This window comes from Sinocyclocheilus anshuiensis, unplaced genomic scaffold (assembly GCF_001515605.1).
Source record: "Sinocyclocheilus anshuiensis isolate Anshui unplaced genomic scaffold, SAMN03320099.WGS_v1.1 scaffold140, whole genome shotgun sequence".
Classification (NCBI taxonomy): Eukaryota; Metazoa; Chordata; class Actinopteri; order Cypriniformes; family Cyprinidae; genus Sinocyclocheilus; species Sinocyclocheilus anshuiensis.
The window spans coordinates 1,763,210-1,786,169 of NW_015554147.1; the positions used below are offsets into that span (position 1 = coordinate 1,763,210).

Here is a 22,960-nt window from a genome sequence, read left to right on the forward strand (position 1 = left end):
AAAAACTAAAAAGTTCTAAAACTACTACTAAAATGAAAATAATAACAGAAAATATAAAAATAAAAAATGTAAAATATCAACAAAAAGTATAAAATGATACTAAAATCACACTGTATCTAATGAGAAGCACTAATCACTAATGAGATAAAAATCACTAATCACTAATGAGATCAAAATCACTAATCACTAATGAGATTTTCAATTTCTAATGAATAAAAAAAAAATATTTTGGTTAATTAGAAAAAAGATTTTGGTTAATTAGACTTGTAGGAGGAATAGAATGTAATGAAACATCAAAATTTAATAAAATAAAAAATATCATATCGTAAAAATATAAAAAATATATAAAAAAAATATATAAAAATGTTTGTCTTTGTGCAATTTATAATTTCTTATTTTTGTCTTGTTTTTGATCTGAAATATGCCTCGGCCATACGTGCACTTTTTTTTTTTTACAATTATAATATTACCTTACCAGAGTTAGTATAGGTAACTAAAACTAAAACCATAAAAACCTTGAAATAAAATCAACCTTAACTTATTTTATTTCAACATTTTTAACATTTCCAACATTTAGTTTAACTTGATGCACTAATAAAAAAATTTAAAAAAAAAAAAAAACTAAAAATATAAAAAATATATAAAAAAAATATATAAAAATGTTTGTCTTTGTGCAATTTATAATTTCTTATTTTTGTCTTGTTTTTGATCTGAAATATGCCTCGGCCATACGTGAAATTTACCTTCTAGTTTAATATGGCTGTTTTTCCATATCATCAACAGAAAACTCAAAGACATGTTTGTATGCCACTTTAAAACAATCCAATCATAAAAATGCTGTGTGTGTGTGTGTGTGTGTGCCACTGAAGGTGAGGCCTATTATAGACACTGTGTGGACAGCACTGTCAAATACATGAGTTCCTACAAGATCCCCCGCGAGGTCCAGAACCGCGTCAAGATCTGGTACGATTACACCTGGAAGTCGCAAGGCATGCTGGGTAAGCAGATTTCCATTGCATTAGATGTTTGCATATGATAAGTGTCTTTGAACTGTTTCGTGATCCGTTTGTCTTCAGATGAACAGGAGTTACTTATACAGCTGCCAGATAAGATGCGTCTGGACATCGCTGCAGATGTCAACTACAGCATTGTCAGTAAAGTGGCGCTCTTTCAGGTGAGTGTCTTTTCTTTCTTTCATGAACACACACACAGAATGACATGGTCTGAATGACAAAGTCAAACTACTACTGGAAAAGCAGACATTCCAGTTTAAGGCTGGTTTGTTGCTGGTCCAAAGCAGTCTTGCTCCAGACCAAGATGATCAGTACTAGGCTGAACCATGGTTGTTCAGCTGATTTAAGTTCAAATGACCAATAACCAGCTTGGACCAAAAACAAATGTACCAGACATAAATTCTACTTGAAATTAAATTGATCCTATTTCTAGGGGTGTAAATCACAACAGACGTTTCATCACAAAACAGTATTATCTGACACTGATTCTCTTAGCCAGTGATACAGTACTTTAAAACATGCTGTGATACAATTATGATTTGATTAGATTCAGGGACCTAAAATCAATATTACAATATTATGTGCCTATTTTACACAACCAATTACATTTTGATTAAATCAAAAATGCAACAAAAATAACATGAACATATAAATAAACTCTCTGAAAACTCAGAATCTTATTTAGGACATCCACCAAAAAAAAAAAAAAATGTAATAATATAGAAAAATATAGAAAAAAAATTAAATCTGAAAAATATGTATTGATTTTTTACGTGTTACATTGATACATCATAGCGTTAGTCATTTGATCGATGCATCGATCCATGTGAAAAAAAATACTTTCTACCAACTTAAAAAAATACTCAAATTTATTGTTTTTTCTCAAATTATGTATATACAGTGGGTACGGAAAGTATTCAGACCCCCTTAAATTTTTCACTCTTTGTTATATTGAAGCCATTTGCTAAAATCATTTAAGTTAATTTTTTTTCCTCATTAATGTACACACAGCACCCCATATTGACAGAAAAACACAGAAAGAGTGAAAAATTTAAGGGGGTCTGAATACTTTCCGTACCCACTGTAGTTTGGTTCAAACCTTACATTGATTTAATATTCATACAAAGTAAAAATATATATATATATTTTAAAGACCATGTGCTGAAAAGTGTGGGGAAAAAAATGTTTACATGATTTAATCCAAATGAATCATGATTTAATTGCACATGAATCAGTTGAATAATACAAACGTAATTTGTTTAGGTAACTGGTAACACAGCTTAACTGAAACGGTTCTAAATCCCAACATCAAGTCTCCCCCTTTTCTCATCTTGCTAAAAAAACACACAAAAAATACATCATTTTAACATTTTTAATCTCCTCATTAAGTCCCATGCAAATCCTTTTCAACAAATAATATGATTGAGTAAAATATACAATCTGTGTTCTTCCATTGTTTCAGTGTAAAAAATTTTATCTTTGTAATTTTTCATCAAAATCTAATAACTTTCCTGACATGGCCAAGCGCAGTTATTTTTTAATTCCTCCTGTCTAAACATCTGTCATATAGAGATCACTTTTCACCATCCAATCAGTTCCCAATGGATTAACTCATTTAGTTTCTCTTTGAATATCCCGTTTCATCTGTTTATAATGACACATTATGACACTATAACAGGTTGCAAAAGTTGTTGAAAAGTCTTTGTCTCTTGTTCGTTCCAGGGATGTGACAGACAGATGATATTTGACATGCTCAAGAGGCTGAAATCCGTGGTGTACCTTCCGGGAGACTTTGTTTGTAAAAAAGTGAGCAATATGTCATTTACTATTTTTGTGATTTACTGTACGTGCTTTGCTGCTGCTTTGCAAAAATATTGTAAAACCTACAATAGATTATCTCAGTATATGTCCAGTATATTTGAAGGTTGTCTTAGTAAAGGTCACACCATGAAAGGGGCTTTTATCTGTTCGCGGTTTGAATTGACTCTTGTCCCGCTCGGCTCTGCCGGTCAGGGTGAGATCGGCCGAGATATGTACATCATCAAAGCTGGAGAGGTGCAGGTGGTTGGAGGACCTGATGGGATGACGGTGTTTGTGACTCTGAGAGCTGGCTCTGTGTTTGGGGAAATTAGGTGAGTGATAATTATTGAAGACACAACTTTCATACCTCGTGTACTGATGAGGACAGCTAGATAAAATCATATGTGATCTAATAGGAAAAGTACTGCTTTAATATATTATTTTTGTAGCATGCAATTTGTATACTGTATTTTTCTATATATATATATATATATATATATATATATATATATATCATTAGTACATTTGCCAAAATATACTGTATCCCACAATGCAATGCACTCAACTTGACCTTTCATGTTAAAGGGATGGTTCACCTAAAAATTTAATTTTTGTAAACATTTACTCAACCTCATGTTGTTCCTGCATAACTATATAAGCCTGTATAAGTTTCTTTCCTCTTCGGGACATAAGAGATATTTCGAAGAATGTTGGTAACCAAACAATTTTGGTGACCATTGAGATATTTCATATCTTCTTTTATGTTCCGATGAAGAAAGAAAGCCATACAGGTAGGTATACATGATGACCATTTTTAGGTGAACTATACCTTTAACAGTGATAAAGGAAGCATTATCAAATGCCGTTTTCTTGAAGAAAAAACTTAGTTTTCGACTTTTGAATAGAATGCTAAGACATTTTTGTTTCCTTCCATGTATTTTTATGTGAATTTTGGGATATCACGTAAACTCTGATTACCAATCATATAAAAATCTTAATGCACTCAAAATCTTAAAATGCGCATAAAAAATGTATGTGCTTAGTTGAGGAAGAAGACATGTGAAAAAATGCTGGAAACACATTTACCAAATAAATTCCTTAATGTGTAACAAAAAAACTCATGTGACTTTGCCTCAACAGATCATGTGGCTGGATAACTGAACTAACCAGCACACTGATCTCATCACACACCATCAAATGTTATTTTAATCATTTTGAAATGTATGAGCCAAAGTCAAAATGAGTTGGTATAATCAGCTCTCACATGCTTGCGTTCCCAAACATCAGGCATCCGAACGCAAGATAACATGACAGTGTTTGGCGGAATTCATTTATTATGTAGGAAATTACAGCCACAGGCTTCCCCAGTTGCAGCAACTTTAATATTTATTATTGACATTTTCCACCAGTTTCCCAGAAAGTGACGATTTTGTGCTTTTGAACACATGGAATGGAAACAGTGCTTCATTCGCAAATGTTTAATGCGATATCTGCAACTTTAGATGCAAAAATAGCTAGTGTGAGAAAGATAAATCATGCTTTATGTGTGAAGAGCCTAACTCTGACTGTTTTTGTGTGTGTTCACTCCATCAGTTTGCTGGCGGGTGGTGGTGGGAACCGACGAACAGCTAACGTAAAGGCCCATGGTTTTGCTAACCTCTTCATCCTGGATAAGAAGGACCTGGCAGAGATCTTAGTGCACTACCCCGAGTCTCAGAAGCTACTGCGCAAGAAGGCCAAGTGAGAGGGATCGGAGCTCGAACCTCAACCAAGAGCCCCAGCAGTCCTTACACACACACACTTCATCCAGCCCAGTGGTCTGAGCCATTTACAGCTCTGTATCACACTCACAGATCTCTATAGATTAGCCATGTTTTCTGTCTTTCTGCTGTTTCTGTTTTTCTCTCTACATCCTTCTTTTCCCTTCCTTTGACATGACATGAGTCGCATGATGCATTCACCCATTAGACCAATTTACTATGTGTCCTTATGTGTGTGTGTGTGTGTGTGTGTGTGTGTGTGTGTGTGTTTGGTGAATGATGTCGTGTAAGTGCTTGAGATCCTGTCATCTGATGTCATCTCAAACCTTATGGAGATCCGCTTCCTGTTAGAGTCTCAGCGATGCACATGCTAGCTGACAGCTCAACTTCCTGTCATCCTAATGAGTTTGTCTTCTTCCATAGGAAAATTTTGACCAAAGATAAGAAGCCTGCAGATGAGAAGGGCCAGGCTAAAGAGACGGGTGAGGTCATCCCTCAGCGGCCGGAGACGCCCAAACTATACAAAGCTGCACTGGAGGTTGGCACAGGACAGACTTTTGCCAAGCTGAAGGAAACATATAAGGGAGCAACTCTAGAGGTATTCACATCCCCTGTGTTATGATGCTTTTGGCCAAAAACATATTCTGAAGACAGACATTAAAACAGATTGTGATAAACAGATTGTTAATAACTGAAAATCTTGCCCTCCACTGTAAGATATGGTGCCTTTAGATGCGTTGTAATAAATCAACGACATCAAACATCATTGGTCCTCACATGTCTTGAGACCAAACAGCATTTACATCAAACTTTAAGTAATGCATCTAACCATATTTTACGTTTATGTATTTGGCATATTTGGCATTTGATTGATTTTCAGTTAAAGGGGTCATATGATGCTTTTTTAAAGATCATTACGCATCATATGACCCCTTTAATAACTTAAAGGGATAGTTCACCCCAAAATGAAACGCCAGCTCCTCGTGAATGTGCGTCAAAGACTTAACACAGAAGAGAAGAAATTGTTGAATAAAGTCGTTATTTTTGTTTTCTTTGCACACCAAAAGTATTATCGTAGCTTCATAAAATTACGGTTGAACCACTATTGTCACATGACGTTAACGATGTCCTTACTACCTTTCTGGGCCTTGACCGTGGTAGTTGCGTTGCTGTCTATGGAGGGTCAGAAAGCTCTCGCATCAAAAATATCTTAATTTGTGTTTCGAAGTCAACTTAAATGTCAACTTAAGACTTGAATACTGTATATGATCGGGGTGTGTTGTTATTAAGGTTTGTCAAAGGTTTAACTAACATTTGCTGATTTAACTATGGTTAGCAACATCCTCTTCAAACATTTGCTTCACCTTGACAGTAACTGGCTTGAAAAAGAGAAAATTGACCATAGAAGGTGACCAAATTAGTTCAGTAGTGAAAATATCATTATGATAAACATCATATCGTCATCTTGCTTGTTATTATATGTGAATTAAAAATGGGGACAATACATTTTTGTTTTTTAATTGTTTTGGGTTCCATATACTATTATTTTGAATTATTATATCAACTTGAATTATTATAATTAATAATTATTATGATGTTTGCAGGTCAAACTGACCCTAAATGGTTTTAATACAGTTCACCAAAAATCACACTATGAAAAATAGCAAATAGGAACCATTGCAAATGGCAAACAGATCAAAACAGTATTATTTTACAACAAAGTTATGACTTTACAAATAGACAAAATAAATATGAGAAAATAAATAATAGACAATATGATAAAAATGTTTTAACAATTATTTTAAACCTTTTTAAATTGTATTTATTTGATATATCTTTCCATTTTCACAAACTGTTAATATACTGTCCACAGTAATTTTTGAAATGTTATTATATGTTTGTGCTTTTGGAAATGGATCTTTGCTTATCCCTAATTAGATTTTTTTTATATATATATTTTTTTTAGGCTCATTTTGAGTACAAAGTATGTGCTTTCTGCAAATGTATTTGTTGCATGTGTTGTTTAGTTTAGATGTGTGTGGAAATTAATGCGTTGTGACACCAGAACATTCAGGAACTTTTAAAACTGTGTGACAAACAGTCCCACACCCTGTTATATAGTACATACAAACAGTATTACTTTAACATGAATAGTTAGTATGTGACTACCTTGAAACTGATAACAGAGTCTCTTTTGATAATTGATGATAACAGTGCTCTGTTCTTGTGCAGGGAAAGTTCTTCATGTCTAAAGTAGCACGGTTTGTTGATATGTGACCAGTCAGGCCCCTTACTTCTTTTGTCTGTCTCTTTCTCTCTCAGCCGTCCACTCCCGCATCCGGCAGGACCTCCACAGCTCCAGTGCCTCCTCCCTCACCCATGCACCGCCGTTCCCCCATTCCCCGGCCTCACATCCCAGATGAAGATGACATGGTATCAGAGACCACCGACAGCACCATGATCATCCGCATGACTCCCCACGTTGAGGGAGAGGAGATCCTATCTGTGGAAATCAGTCCTGGAGAGGGAGTGGAGGCGGAGGCGGAAGATCCAAGCAAAACTACTGACAAGTGAGAGAGAGGAAGAGGGCAAGGACAAAGACCAGAGTAGGGATAGGGTAGAAAGCCTAAAGAAAAGCCCAATGCATACATCCCTCGTCATGCTTTCTGTATTAGCGTGTTGATGAAAGTCCTACACATGCTTTTCAACCAGGTCAAGCCAAACAGGTTTTCAAGACTCTTGTAAAAACTCTTTGGAGACTCTCTAGGCAGCTTTTCGAAAAGGAAAGTTCCCTGAGGAACCCATATTGTATGTTCCTGCAAGAAATCTATGCTTCCAGTATTCTTCTAGTAAACTCATCATAAGGTTTTGAGGCATTTGAAACATATAATGAAGATGATACACAATATCTGTAGTACTTTCACTTGCCTAGAGGTTCTCAAGAGGTTAAAAGTATTAAATTTTTTATGCCTAGCATTCACACTTTCATTTTTAACACAGTTTAGATGTCTTTGGTCCGTGTTACGCTCATATTTCAGTTGAACCGCACCAGAGTTTGTCTGGAAGTGGACCGAGACCTACCTTTTCATGGTAGGTTCATCATCCACTTGTTTGGTGTGCCCCAAGGTTTAAATGTCAGTGTTCACACTTATTCAAATGAACTGCACTAACAGAGCAATTGCACCAGATTTCCTTTTAACCAACCCAAACCTGCCAAGTGTAAACACGGTCTAAATATTATTATTTGAAGGTGAAGTGAGCTTCTGAGCGGTATTCCAGAAAGAAGAGTTAACTCACTTTCATATAAATCCCAAATCCCATAACGTGTCCGGGAGTAAGTTCAGTCGAGTATGTTCATGGTGAACACACAAAGACATTCTCAACAGGAGTCAGCATGGAAACGGATGCCAAGAAGAAGTGCGCCATACTTCTTTTGATTAATGGCAATTTATATTTTTAGTAGTGCTGTCAAACGATTAATCGCGATTAATCGCATCCAAAATAAAAGTTTTTGTTTAATATATATGTGTGTGTACTGTGTATATTATATATATAAATACACACACATTCACGTATATATTTAAGAGAAATGTGTTATGTTTTCATATTTTTATATAATATCAATTATATGAATATAAATATATACATGTAAATACAGGTAAATATTTTCAAAATATATACTGTATATGTGTGTATTTATATATACATAATAAATATACACAGCACACACACATATATTATGTAAACAAAAACTTTTATTTTGGATGCGATTAATCGCGATTAATCGTTTGGCAGCACTAGTTATACTATACTAGGATATCACCTCCTATATTGCCTAACCTATGGGAGGCTTTGGAATCATCTCATGTTTTAATCTTTAATCAGCTTTTTATTACTGAGAAGAATTATTCAAGAATTATATTGTTTGTTTGATACTACATTTGTAATTGACTCAACTAAAAATAATCAGTGCTTGCAAAAAAAATGGCTATGTGAGTTTATTTTACTTCCACATTTTTGTAAGTACATTATATAGAAAATGTCCTGTTAACAAAAGCTCAAATAAAATCAACATTGCTTTATGTTATAATATTGCTTTACAATTAAAAAATGTATGACTATATACTCCCATTGAAGCCTCAGTAATAAGGAATGTATGCTCTGAATGTTTAGAGAATGCTACTTACATACCGTGGAAGTTACTTCAGTTTTTGGAACTGAAAGTTTAAGTTATCTGTTTACTTATCAATAAGCTTACCCAAGTATGTGGCATAACCTGCTTTCTGGAATGCCCCCCTGAGCCACAGCATTTCCTCAACTCTCTGCAAACTGCCATTGACCAGATAAACGGCTAGCCCCGCCTCAAACTCACACCATTGGTTGGGCCAGTGTTGCTGAGAGCGTAATGTTCTAATAGTGCCACAGTGTTTACATGGTTTACATGGTTACAGTGGTTACATCTTTCAGTGGAATCAACCTGTTGGCTCACCTATAATTTTCACTGTATGATATGCTGGGATAAGTAACATTGAAGAATGACACACATCACCTTTAACTTCCCTTTAAGACTTTTGATAGATGTTTAGGACTGAAGGGCCATTAGGGTCAGCAGAACTCTCTGTGTAATGAAAAGTAATTTTGAGTATTTTCCACAGCACACGCTGCTCTAATTGCAAGACTGCCTGCCTGCTGCTCTGCGTCTTATTCCAACATCCTGTCTGTTATTGCATTCTGTACACATGCTCTTGTACACACATTTACACACACAAGCATGTTACAACGACCTTGTACAGTTATTTCTTGTCAGATTATACGTTAAAGGGATAGTTCACCCAAAAAAATTAAAATTGTGTGGTTTGACTTTCTTTATTCTGTGTAACATTAATGTAGTTTAAAATATTAAAAAATGTAATACATTAGAACATTAAAATATTTTGAGAAATGACTACTGTTAATTTATGTATTTATTTATTTATTATCTATACAATGGAAGTCAATGGTCACCAAAACGGCAGAATATTCATTTTTGTGTGAACTATCCCTGTCTAGTTGCATTAAATACACTTTAACATTGTGTAAGCTGTGATGCTATAAAGTAATGTTGTGTTGCAATACCATGTGAAGGCAATTTTCATGCTTTATTGAATATACCTGCTATTTCTTTTATAAGTAGTCTAGAAAGCTAGACCAAATTTGTTATAATCTCTTTCAAAAGAATTGTGAAAGTCACATGGTGAAAATACCCCGCTGATATTTCCATGTGCTTTGATATGTACTACGAGTACTAATCAATTGTGAATGATTTTTCAGTATTTCCAGGTCAGTTCGTGCTGAACTCCTAGTGTGAGCAGGCGCTAAGGAATCTATAAATGGAAACTTGCTGCATACTTTTAATTTGTATTTGTTGAGAATCATTCATTCATGTCTCAGACAGTGCTCATTTCTTCATAAGGGGTTAGAAGAAGAATGGGCAGGAATTAGGTTGATTGCATGTAATAGCTGTTCTATTTTTGTATACAAAAATGCAAGCATGATTGCCTGAGCCCTGTGAAGGGGCCCACTAACTACTCTTACAGTATAGCTTACTTTTTGGTCCCAGGGGACGAGGCCTACCCATGAAGATTTCGTCCCGGGTGCTGTGAATTTAAACTACAGCCCTGGATGTATGTGGAAAAAAATATAAACAAGTGAAATCTTATAAAACAGGTCTAAATGCTCCTGGAAATCATTTGTCCGAATAAGACACAGACTTAGACATACACACTGACAGGAAGAGCACAGGAAGAATGAGCATTTTTTCATTCTTCCTTTCTTGCTCCAATATGTAAAGGCAGGAATGTGAGGGACAATACTGGGTTTGCTAACTGACTGCTGAACAAGTCTACACGTTACTTGCAGGGGCTGTTAAGACAGTTCACCTAAAAATGAAAATGTCATCATTTACTCACCCTCTTTTTTCTGTTGAAGTTAATAGGGTCCAGTGTTGTTTTAGTGTTGTTTCATTGTATGGACAAAATTTGAAACATTCTTTAAAATATTGTCTTTTGTATTCTGCAGAAAAAGAGAGTCAAACAGGTTTGAAACAACATGAGGGTCAGTAAAGGATGACAGAATTTTCTTTGTCATGCAGACTATTTCTTTAAGATGTTTCTGTTTGTGTGTCAGCTAGTGAATTCAATGAGCTGTAAAGTCATATAAGCTGTTTATCTTGCAGCTTAAACTAATTTCTGCCATAAATCTGGTATGACGATTATGATTAATGAAGGTTTTCCCTAATGGATTAGTGATATAATGAGTCATGCTGTCTGAAAACGTGGCTAATACCAAAGATTTGGTTATTGAAACGTTTCTATAATTCTTGGGTGTAAAACTGAGCTTAATCTCTCATTATTAATGATTTTTAATGGTTTACAGTTCAGTTTAAACTTTAAACACACTTTAAAGTTGTGTAGCCTCTTGTGAAAATGAAAAGAACTATATCAGAAAGATAACATTGCTTTTATAGTACAATGAATAAGTAGTATACATGTTTATTGATGTGCTGTACAATGAGGTCCAAAAGTCAGAGACCACTAGTGAAAAATTATTCTATTTTAAAATAATTTTTTAAATTATTCTATTTATTATATAATAGCTTTTTTTATTGCAAATGACCAAGTTTGAAAATAATTATTAGTGTTTAGAATGGGCTTCTTTATATATATATATATATATATATATATATATATATATATATTGTATCACAACTTTTCTTTAACATTTTTTTAAATCACTAAATCACTATACTTTATTTTCAGGTTTAAATAAGATTAGACCTTTACGGTCTCAAGCATAACCTATAGGCCGCATGCATTGTGTAGGTGCATTAGGTTATATAGGATTCTTATTAAAGGGTTAGTTCACCCAAAAATTCTGTCATTAATTTCTCTCCCTCATGTCGTTTCAAACCCGTAAGACCTTCGTTCATCTTCAGAACACAAATTAAGATATTTTTGATGGAATCTGAGAGCTGTCTGACCCTGCATAGACAGCAACGCAACTGAAATGTTCCCAAGTCCAGAGACGTGATAGCAAGGTGTAGCAAGACGTAGCAAAAATAATCCATGTGACATCAGGGGTTCAACCGTAATTTTACGAAGCTACGAGAATACTTTTTGTGTGCAAAAAGAAAGAAAAAAACGACTTTATTGGACAATTCGTCTCCTCCACATCACCCCGTAGTGCCATTTTGGAGAATATCAGCTGGACGTAAACAGCGTATGCTGTTCTGTGTAACTAGGAAACAGATCCGGCATGACGCAGCTGACACAGAACAGCATAGGCTACGTTGTTTACGTCCAGCTGCTGATACTCTCCAAAATGGCGCGACAGGGTGATGCAGAGGAGACGAATTGTTGAATAAAGTCGTTTTTTTGTTTATTTTGCGCACAAAAAGTATTCTCGTAGCTTCGTAACATTATGGTTGAACCCTTGATGTCACATGGATTATTTTACAGATCTCCTTGCTACGTTTCTGGACTTGTTAACATTTCAGTTGTATTGCTGTCTATGCAGGGTCAGACAGCTCTCAGATTCCCTCAAAAATATCTTAATTTGTGTTCCGAAGATGAACGAAGGTCTTACGGGTTTGAAACGACACGAGGGTGAATAATTAATGACAGGATTTTCTTTTTTGGGTGAACTATCCCTTTAAAGCAGCTTGGACGTAAAAGCACAAGTTGTAGGCCTACTCTAAAACAAAACGGTGTCAAACAACATGCCTCTTTAAAATGTATCCGCAAACATGTTGTGTAAAATGCTTTTGACCACATTTTTACTGGTAGCATCTAGATTAAAGACATTTATCCTATCTATAAAGAAAGTTCTTGTAGTGTGTATTATTACACGTCTTCTTAACATCAGGAGGGCTGACTGAGAGTTTGAGTTAATGAGGGCTGAGAGGTGGCCTGTAGTCTAATAGGATGGGAAACGCGTTCATTTTTCCTTTGCATGAACAGGAGGAGCGTTTGCGTCACTGCAGTCAGCTGTGCGCGCGTCTCACGCGTGTTTATCTCCACGAGAGACGACAAAACGTTACACTCTTCCAGCTGTGAGATAGAACACTGCTTTTCAACAGGCGGATAGAAGGAAGAAGAGTGGAATAAAACTAGAAGGAAACGGCGGAGGAAGGCTGCCCTGAGACGTAAGTACATTCTTTCCCTTATATATCGCACATGCTTTATACTTTACACTTATGAGCTATATTAACCCTCTATATAGCGAATCCACTTTATAAAATACAAGTGCAAGACACGTGCAGTTAGAGGCAGTCCTGCAAACTCGTCAATATAAGAACATCCTGAAACATAAACATCCTGTTTCTCTTTTTAAAATTAAAATATATGCTTGCGTTTTCTCGAAGCAGAGGCGGTGAATGACTAGAAAGAAGTCGGCTGTATTTTCTTTAGTCTAAACCGTTGTTATTATTCCTCTATTCGTGCTTAAATCTTAAAATATAAGCTCAACTATGTTTTCATCGAGTGAATGTTTAAGTGGTAAATCGCGGTTTGTACAGCAGTATTTTGGGTGTATCAAAGTCCGGGTGTGCCCGGTGCATATCCAGCGGATGTTCAGTGAACTAGTCATCATGTCAGTCTGACCAAGTCATATCAGTTGAGTTTGTTTAGACTGGCCGTGGGACACTTCTAGTGCTTCACTTGGTTGGTCAGATAGTGGCTGAAGATGACAGTGCTGTTTGTAACATCTCTGGGACAGTTCAGTTAACCCCCCAACCCCCTTAGACTAATTAGACTAATCCGGGTTTCACAGACTCCATAATACAGCTCAAAAGATTATCATTAATTTATTTATTTCATTATTTTTAATCTTATGCGGCTTCAGAAGACTTGGGAAAATAGCACATGTGTGATTATGAAAAATGAATGCAAGATGCATCCTCTGTGAATGCTTCTCTACACAGCATGTGACAAAAATACAATGTTTTTTTTTTTTGCTGTCTTGTGCCATGAGCATTTCTGAAGAATGCATCATATTCAGTGACCCGCTACATGAGAAGTGTCCAAACTTTTGAATACAAAGGGCCATAAACTTATTTGAAATGTTGCATTATATTGTAAATGTTCGAATTATATCCAACTATATTATATTACAATTTCTACAATTTTAAATGATAAAAAATTTCAAAAAACTATTTATTGATTTTTTTTTTTTTATTAAACTCACTTATATTGTTCTTTACATTTCAATGCAAAAATACAACAACACAAAGAAAGAAAGAAAGAAATGAGGATATGGTATGTTTTTCCCTGTTTTTTAATTATTATTATTTATTTTTTTTTTTTTATATGGCATGGTGGGCCAAATCAAAGGTCATCATGGGCCAACTTTGGTCCATGGATCCAGGTTTGGACATCTCTGCTCTACACAGATACTTTTTATAATAACCTATGAAACCATAAATGCTAGAATTGCACAACTTCCATTACAGTGCATTGCAGACGGCAATAATTACGGTTATAATGTGGATGGGGTGTGATACTGACTTACGTAGACTTGTTGGGCTGCCTTGTCCAGTTTGTATTCTGTGATTCCCGAATATGCCCTTAAGTACATTTCTCAGTGAGGAGTCATTGAGAATAGACTATGGCACTGACGCTTTTCATCCTAGAGGTGTGTTGAGGTGGAAAACGCACTAACCGTCACTTGTTTGCTGTCAGAATGGATGTCTGTCATGTCTTGTCTTCCTCAGGCAAATGAAGCTGACCAAGGTAATTCCAATACTGCTGTTGTGTAGAGTGAAACATGCAAAGAAGCCATTGTGTGTCAGATTTGTGAGTGAATCTTTGACTTGAATTGGTTCTTCTCAGTCTGAATGATTCATTAGCAAGTCTGAATCAAAATGATTTTTATCAAATGTGTCCACTAGAGGTGTAGCGATACACACATTCCTCCTAGAAAAAAAATGCTACTGGTCTTTCGGTTCAGTGTGCATCAAAATGTTTGATTAGATTTATAGCGCTTTTGCAGTTCACTCGTGGTGTGACACGTTAATTTTTTAATGCACAAATATCCTATGCAGCTTCTAATATGAGCTCATACAGTAAATGGTGTGTATAATAATAGACAAATGATGTCGCTTAAAATTGGTTACTTTTAGATTAGGAATTAGATACTTTTGAGGCACTGCTGTCACTGCTTGCCATCAGCTACCAATTATTATTGCATGACTCTGCCTTTAAAATTACCATTTTTTAAGAAGATAATAAGTGACCACTCACGGGATCACTTTCATTTTGTTTAGTCTTGTAATTAAGGGATATCCTGTGTTGCATATTACCATAATTTTCTTTTTCCCTAATTATACATTAGGTGAACTGCATAAACAGCTGAAATGAGATGTTTATCACACCCTTCTGTATACTGGCAACACAAGGAAGACTTCATGTTACATAATTGCAATGAATCAGACATCCAAGAAACGGCTCAGACCAACAGATGGCACTGTGCTCCGTGATCTCTCTGTGTTTATGGGCCTGCATTTTCAATATGCCCAAGAAAGATTTCTGTGAGTTTGTCTAAGTGAAAAAAATCTGATTAATTAGTTTAACAGCTAAAATTAGGACACATTTGGGTTTTGACAGCCTAAAATGCCTGTTCTTCTGGTTAAGAGGCTTTGATTTATTTCCCTTTATTTTGATATCCTCCGGGCTGAAGTGAACTTTGCTGGGTGATCTGCAAAGCACAGCGCATGCAACAGATGTCAGACACCCAGAACATGGCCGTCTCACCACATGCGTGTACATATACGCCTGTACGCCTCGCTGGAGACTCTGACTCACTCATGAGGTCACTGCTGATTGGCAGTAGGCTGGGTAAAACCTGTGTTTCCACTGTTTTAACTTTTCAAGTTTACCGTGATCTTCACTTTCTGGCCCAGACAAGTATTCTCCGAAGAAACCAGTTCCTTGAAAATGTATGCACATGCTGTTTCTCCAACAAAAAGATGAAAGCTGAGGTATTGCATCATACATTAGTGGACATTAACCCTGTAATTTTGAGGTTTCCTGCCGTTTTCTGTTACTCTGTAATTTGCTTCAGAAATAGCACACACTGAAGGCATTGTGTGGCAGCAAAACTAAATTCATCGCTGGCTGGAGACACACAGGAAGGATGTACAAGTCTCTGCTGACTTTCCCTTTCTGAACTCACTGTCTCGTTGCATTAATTGGGAAGGGCTTGAATGAGAGTGGTGTCAGCTGTCAGCTTTTCCTAATCCCACTGCTCACTTTGCTGAAATATTTCTGCTCTAAGCTGCTTAACCGAGGTGGTCGTGTTCGGTTTAGCCTCTTAACTAGAAGCCGCATACCTGGGTGTTTGCATGCCACCTGCGCAAATACACTTTATAAATCATAGATAGATCAAGATAGCAGTGAGATTCCACTGAAAGTTTTGTGCAAATATTTGTCTTGTGCTAAGAACTTCAGTTGCACCAAAGCGCATTTGGACACTTAAAATGCATTGCATGTAGAATTTTATTAACTGATGTGGTTGTGTTCGGTTTAACCTCTTAACTATAAGTCACATACCTGGGTGATTTCATGGCACCTACACACATAGACTTTATAATTCATTGATAGATCAAGATAACTGTGAGATTCCACTGAAAGTTTTGTGTAAATATTTGCTTTGTGTAATGAACTAGAGTTGCACCAAAGCTCGTTTGGACACTTGAAATGCATTGCATTTAGGATTTCATTTCATTATAGATAACAACATAATAAAGCAATTTGAATGTTAGTTTTTTTTAAGAAAGAAAGCACAAGCACATCTTTAAGCGAAACGTGGTCTAGATATATTGTTTAAAAGTAAGCCAAGTGTTTGGCTTTCTAGTTGTTTAAAGTTAGTTCATTGTTAATGTGATGATTTGCATCTGTGGTTACTCTGCTAGGACACCGGTGTGAACTTAAGGAGAATTGTCTTGGAAGTGGAACACAAAAGGAGAAATTCTGAAGCGTGCACTGGCCTTTCTTTTCCATGCAATTACAATAAATGGAGAGACTGAAGCCTTCAAGTATCAAAAAGGATATGAAACACCACAGAATTATTAGAAGTGGCCTGTTCATTGTACTTTCATGGAAAAGAACTTTGTACAGTTCTTCCAGATTTTTACTTTGTTTCAAGGAGGAAAGAAATTCATATATGTTTTGAACATCATTGTGAAGACTTGTCAAGACATTGAGGCCATTTGTTTAAACTGCCGTAATATGATATCCAACTTATTGCAGTTGTATTATTTTATTCATAGCAACACTGGAGTCTTGGCAACACTGTGTTTTATTCACCCATCATATACAGTCATTTCATGTTTATTGTCTTTCTTATCAGCTCACATATCACATAACAACATGCATAACACCAGTGACTTCTGACATCCATTATTAAAAGTAGTTTGCTTTTGGAATCTTGGAAAATAGAATCACAGCATGCCTGCTTTTTCAAACTATTTACATGTTGTAACTATATAATAGCTGAGTGAAAATCTCAAATTCTTTTTTGGAATAAATACAAACTTTGAGTCATTTGGCAATTTCATTCTGCATAGATTTGTTAATATATAGATTGTGAACTAATTCCTGTATCATTTTTAATGGAATGCTGTTCTAATGTACAGTGTAGTGTTACAGAGGACATCTCATATCGTTTCCATTTGAATTGTATTGTGGTTGTTTGGTGTCCTGCATATCTTGTAAGGTGGCCTTTTGGTGACCTTTGTGATCTGGACAAGCCAACTTTTATCTTTGTAAGCATCTAATGGCGCCATATTCTTTTTTTTTATGATTTTATGATTTTATTTTTCCCCTGCAGTCCTATCTTTTTATAACCCTGATCTGATTGTACCTTTAAGTGGTTTGATCACAGACAGTTTTTACTTATTGTTCTATAACAGGGGTGTGCAAACCTGTTCCTGAAGGATCACTGTCCTGCAGAGTTTTGCTCCAACTAGGTGATATACCGGTTCAAACGGTAAACCGGTTTGAATTACACACACCGTATACATTTTTTTTTTTTTAATCATTGAATTTTTATTGTTGCAAATTGCATTTTTACATTTTATACCACCCCACCAACCATATATGACCCTACCCAGCCCCAACAAAGCAATCCCCAATTAGAACACAATGACATCTGGAAAGAAAGAAAGAAAGAAAGAAAGAAAGAAAGAAAGAAAGAAAAAAAATATATATATATATATAAAATAAAATAAAAAAATGTACTTTTTATTTTTTATTTTTTTACAAAAAATCCAAATACTAAATACAACAAATACATAAAACAAATTAATAATTTTTAATAAAATAAGGGGTATACATATATACCTCCACTCAATCCATGTCTAAGATTTGTAAATCATTAAAGAATGTGATAAATTGTTGCCATTTTTCAAAAAAAGATTCCCCCTACCTCTGATATTGTACTTCATTTTTTCAAGTTTAAAAAAAAAAAGACCAAATCTTTGAGCCAAGCTGAAATAGAGGGGGGTTGAGGGGAGGTCCAAGATAACAGTATTCTGCGCCTAGCAAGAAGAGATGCAAAAGCTATGACGTCAGCCTGTCTCCGGCTTAAATGCTGACACCAAGAAGGAACACCAAAGATTGCAATCAAAGGGCAAACAATTAACTCGACCCCTAGGACATCAGAAACACCGTATACATTTTTAAAAAACCGGCATACCAGAACAAGTGGCTAAGCAACATGGACAGCGTCGTGAATTGAAAGGGGATCCTGTTAACTGCATACACTTCTGACTAATGGTTGGAGAACTTTTAGAACTGAGCCAGAGACGCTGAAGACGAACACAAAGAGGAGAAAATACTGTAGCAGGCCGAGCAAACTCACTGCACCATGCACGACATATTGGGGGTTTATGTGAATATATCTCTGAGGGGAACTGACTGTCTTCAGAAAAGTTTAGATGGTATTTTCTTTTCATCTTACCTCCATATATATTGCATATTTATTTAAAAGCACAGCTTGCTTTGTTTACAGCAGTAACCAAGGAAACATTGTATCGCTGCTATTCCATAAGCGCCACCTGCTGTTAGAGAGTGAATTTACGTCTCTTTCAGCCCGTCTGCTGTTTTTGTTTCATGCACATATGTTTTAAGCAGGGGCGGAGCCAGGGGGGTGGCCAGGGGTGGCCGTGGCCACCACTGACCTAAGCTTGGCCACCCCATTTAAAACTGCAGTTTTTGTCCCTTTTTTTTCTTGACAAGAAATGCATTTATTAAGGCACGGAACCGCTGTATCTCTTTAATGACCACATCAAATGGAAGACTTTTCAGACACGCACTTCAACTTCGCCTCGGCGCCAGGTGCAAGTCAAACGAGCGCGGAAAGGAACATGTGCCAAATGAGCTTCAGTAGAACAACAGTGAACTGCGGTCTGGTGAGATGTAGGCTATATGTCAGTAAAGCAAACTTTTCATCTCCTGACAGCTGTTTTACCGTGCTCACGGGGCACACTCTTCAACTTTACACGAATATAAGGCGCACGCTCTTTATCGCTTCATCATAAATAAAGCTAACAAGAAACTATGAGCATACAATGTAGTTCTGTCATCAGTTAAGGCATGAAATTACCAAAAATTCTCTTAAATGCATGTACTGAAATATTGTGCAATTCGAGATCACAATATAAGGCGCAAGCTGTTTTTTTTTTTTTTTTTACAAACGAAAATTTTTTTTTGAGAACCAGAACCAAGCTGACTGAGCAATAAAGCTATAGTGAGCCCCTTTATTAAAATACCTGGAGGTGGGGAATAATACACAAATTGTTATATTCACTCAGCATTACTTGATCTAATTCACAAATATCTCAATTACAATTTAGTAGAAATTAATTGTATTCAGTTGTGTTTTAGGCACTAAAACAGTCCAATACTTTATAGTCAATCACATTTTTATATTGAAATAATGAAGATTTCTGTGCCACCCCAGACTGGTTGCTGGCCCCTCCCTGGCCACCCCTATAAAAACATCCTGGCTCCGCCACTGGTTTTAAGTAGCATAATTTCACAAAGCTAAGGTCAGACCATTCAGTTTTTGAATTTTGAACATTTTGAAATTGTACAATCTATTTTACATCAAAAACTGTTCATGCTACATGTAGCATGTTTGTTTGGGTCATGATTTAAAATGCAGTGGTTTCATGCATTTTGATTCGTATAAAGACAGTCAGGGAAAAACTGTGATAAACGGTGAAACCATCAGAATCCTAAAAAAAAAAAAGCGATACAGATTCTTTGTCAGACCGCCTAGCACTAGCTCCAACCCTAATTTAAACACACCTAAACCAAAGTAGCAAGAAGCTTCCAGGCAAGTGTGTTAGAGCTAAACTCTGCAGGATTTTGGCCCTTCAGGAACAAGATCGGACACCCCTGCTCTATAAAAAAATGCATTCCTCTGCAGTGAAATTATTTGCGGTTAAAGTTTTTTCCCCACATTATACTGAGCATTTTTAATAAAATGTGTAATATTCCATTTAGTCTGTTGAGCAGTAACTGCTTTATTGGTTATAAAAGGCACTATTGTTGTTTGTTCTTAATCTGAATTATGTGACAGACGGGCTGCTAAAAAGGGTAATGAACCAGAAGATGGTCTTTTGCTCTACACACATGCAGGGAACATGACACAATTTTTTTTTATCCTGAAGTTCCAGAACAAGGCTTCAGTGATCTGTTATGACCACAAATCATATTCAAGCCTTCAAGATCGACACTGTCAGTTCTCACTGTGAGCCATTCCCTTAGTCGCCCATTACATGAAGAAGCATGATGGACGGGTTTGTAAAACGCAGTTTAACAAGGTCATCTCACCATGGCAACAACCAATCATGGACAGGCTTCTTTATCCATACATTTTGAAGTTGATTTTCTTCTTTTTGCATAGATGCAAAAAGTTGTTACATCATCGCTAAGAGACGCTTAGCTCTCTCTACTGCAGTGACAGATGGACCCCATGAGAAAAGGGAGGGAGAAAGAGTGAAACGCATTTTCTCTTTCAGCAGAGGTGTGGGAGTTCACCCGCAGCGCAGGATCGGCCGGACTGCGACCGTTTGGAGTTTGCCCAGTCGTATGGACCACAAACTAGGATAAAGACTATCAAAACCAAGCGTTATGACAGAAGGAGTGGGCTGACCTGGGAGAGTTTTATCCCTGCAATCCAGCGACTGTAAAAATTACAATAAAACCATTAGGAGGCAAAGATTTGTTGGATATCAGATCGTGCCAGTGGAGGTTATTCCTGATTAGCAAACTAGTCATCTATTATTCTACAAGTTTGCGTGTGTTTGCATTGGCTTACATGAGCTTGTTTATCAGGGTGTGTCTTTATAGATGTGTCCAGGTAGGTTAAAATGGCTTTGTGGGGTTTAAAAGCAGGTGTGCATTAGTCGGCGCTCCCTCAGAATGGGAGATGAGAGCAGCCATCTCATTTGCTGATCAGATCACGGACAGATTATCAGCCTAAATGAGCATTAGAAGAAGTCGAGCTCTGAGGTGTCTGAATAGCTTGTTCTGAACAGTCTTAGCATGTGTGAATACAGCGAAGAACTGGTGGGAAAAGAAGCAAGAAGGCAACTATTGATGGTGGACTTTATTCCAAACTGGTTAGTCCCTTCTTTTTGGACTTCAGTTTGACAGAATCTCACCACTACACAAGCGCAGCACAGTAGAGCTGATATCACAACTGTAACTTCAACCAGAAGATAGTGTTCTCTGCTTGCACTGATACTGAAACGGGATCACTCCATCTCTGATTCTGACTGAACGTGTTGGTGGACCCATTTGTGATTCTATTAGTCAGCGCCACCATGTATGTTCTGTGCACACTGGTGTTGCTGTCTCTCCACAACCTGTTTAGGAGACCCAGGGTCTTGGAACCCTCTGAACCCAAGGCTATCGAGGGTCCTGAGCAGCACAGACCAGATGTCGCCAAACTGCGACGCAAGAAGAGGAACAAGCACACCTTGCATGAAGGTTCTGGACCACTAGAGTCCTCAAGGGTCCATGACTTTGAAAGATGCCTGGATGGACCCAGTAGAGCAAGTAAAAGAAGATCCGTGCACCTGGATAATGTGCACAAGAGGAAGAAGAGAGCACAGGTGAGATTGAAAATGGATATGAAGGGAATGAAGGGAGGAACGTAGATGTTAGGTGCTGGAAATATCACCACAGTTTGAGGTTGATCTTTAATTCTTTTTACTTTGCTGATACATGCTGATCACCATCAAATGGAGTTTATTAAAGATTGTCGTTTTTGATTGATCCATTCAGGAGCTGAAAAGGTTTCACCACGTTATGTTGATGTAAAAGTTGTCTGTCTGCTGCTGGGAAACCTCCATTTAATCCAAAATGATAATTGATGTCTTCTCATTTATGAGTGTTGTATTATTGATTTAACGAAACATCAGACGCTTTACTGGTTCAATGTTTAGGCTCAGTTTCCTGTTCTTTGGGCTACTGGAGTGTGAATTTCTGTCACTGCTGAATGTCTAGTAGATCTATTTTAGTCAATTGGATATGTTTCAAGACACCCGTCCGTCATCCAGTTGTTCTTAGCTGTTTGTGCAATCGTCTGCTTTTAGATATCAGCATGTTCTTTTTATAGAGTCTACAGTGCATGGGGATTTTCATGTACCTGGAATGATGTTTATCATCCTGTCCCTCTGCTGTCCCATTTCTAAGGTTCTCTGCTGTCTGATGGACTGTTTTAGTGGATAAAATCCTGAGTGGTTACATAAGCAGTGGGTTAATCAGAGAACTCCCTGTCCTCTTTAATCGTAATTTAATTCATAAGGAATGCCCTCAATCTACCATTGTTCGCTTTCCTTAATCTTGTTTGCTTTCACTTGTTGGATCAGCAGAAATCTCTGCTTTGCTGGAATTGGTTTGACAGAACGCGCTTATTCCACTGTAACATCAATTCTTGGAAAAATTCTTCATTGGTTGCAATGTTTTTGTTTTTGTTAGTTTTTCTTTTTATTGATGTCACACTCTTTAAAAAAAAAAAAAAGGTTCCAGAAGGGGGTTTTACTGCAGTGCAATAAAAGAGCCATTTTGGGTTTCCCAAAGAACCTTTCAGTATTTTTTTTTTCTTAGTGTGAGGAACATTTTAAAAATCGAAAGTACCTTTTTCCTTTACCAAAAAAAAAAAAACTTTTGTGGAATGGAAAGGTTCCATGGATGTTAAAGGTTCTTCATGGAACCATAAATGGCAATAAAGAAACTTTATTTTTAAGAGTGCATGTACGAATGTTCGCTGTTAATTTGTAACATGGGGGCCTATATGTGCGAGCGAGTTGTGTGACAAAACTAAGGGGAAAACAAC

General features: G+C 36.6%; 2 protein-coding genes across 2 annotated transcripts in view; both read left to right on the top strand.

Annotated features, from left to right (window-relative positions):
* LOC107670578 (cyclic nucleotide-gated cation channel beta-3) overlaps positions 1-8,045 on the top strand; it is a 34,300-nt gene extending 26,255 nt beyond the window's left edge. The window contains 7 exon segments of the mRNA XM_074186949.1: positions 847-998; positions 1,077-1,174; positions 2,736-2,819; positions 3,027-3,145; positions 4,407-4,553; positions 4,997-5,171; positions 6,896-8,045. Coding sequence (XP_074043050.1) covers positions 847-998; positions 1,077-1,174; positions 2,736-2,819; positions 3,027-3,145; positions 4,407-4,553; positions 4,997-5,171; positions 6,896-7,147 — 1,027 coding nt within the window. The 3' untranslated portion in view covers positions 7,148-8,045.
* A 12,601-nt stretch (positions 8,046-20,646) lies between these two features.
* The window catches only part of LOC107670616 (kinesin-like protein KIFC3), a 49,596-nt gene continuing 47,282 nt past the window's right edge, over positions 20,647-22,960 (top strand). The window contains 1 exon segment of the mRNA XM_016463264.1: positions 20,647-21,734. Coding sequence (XP_016318750.1) covers positions 21,444-21,734 — 291 coding nt within the window. The 5' untranslated portion in view covers positions 20,647-21,443.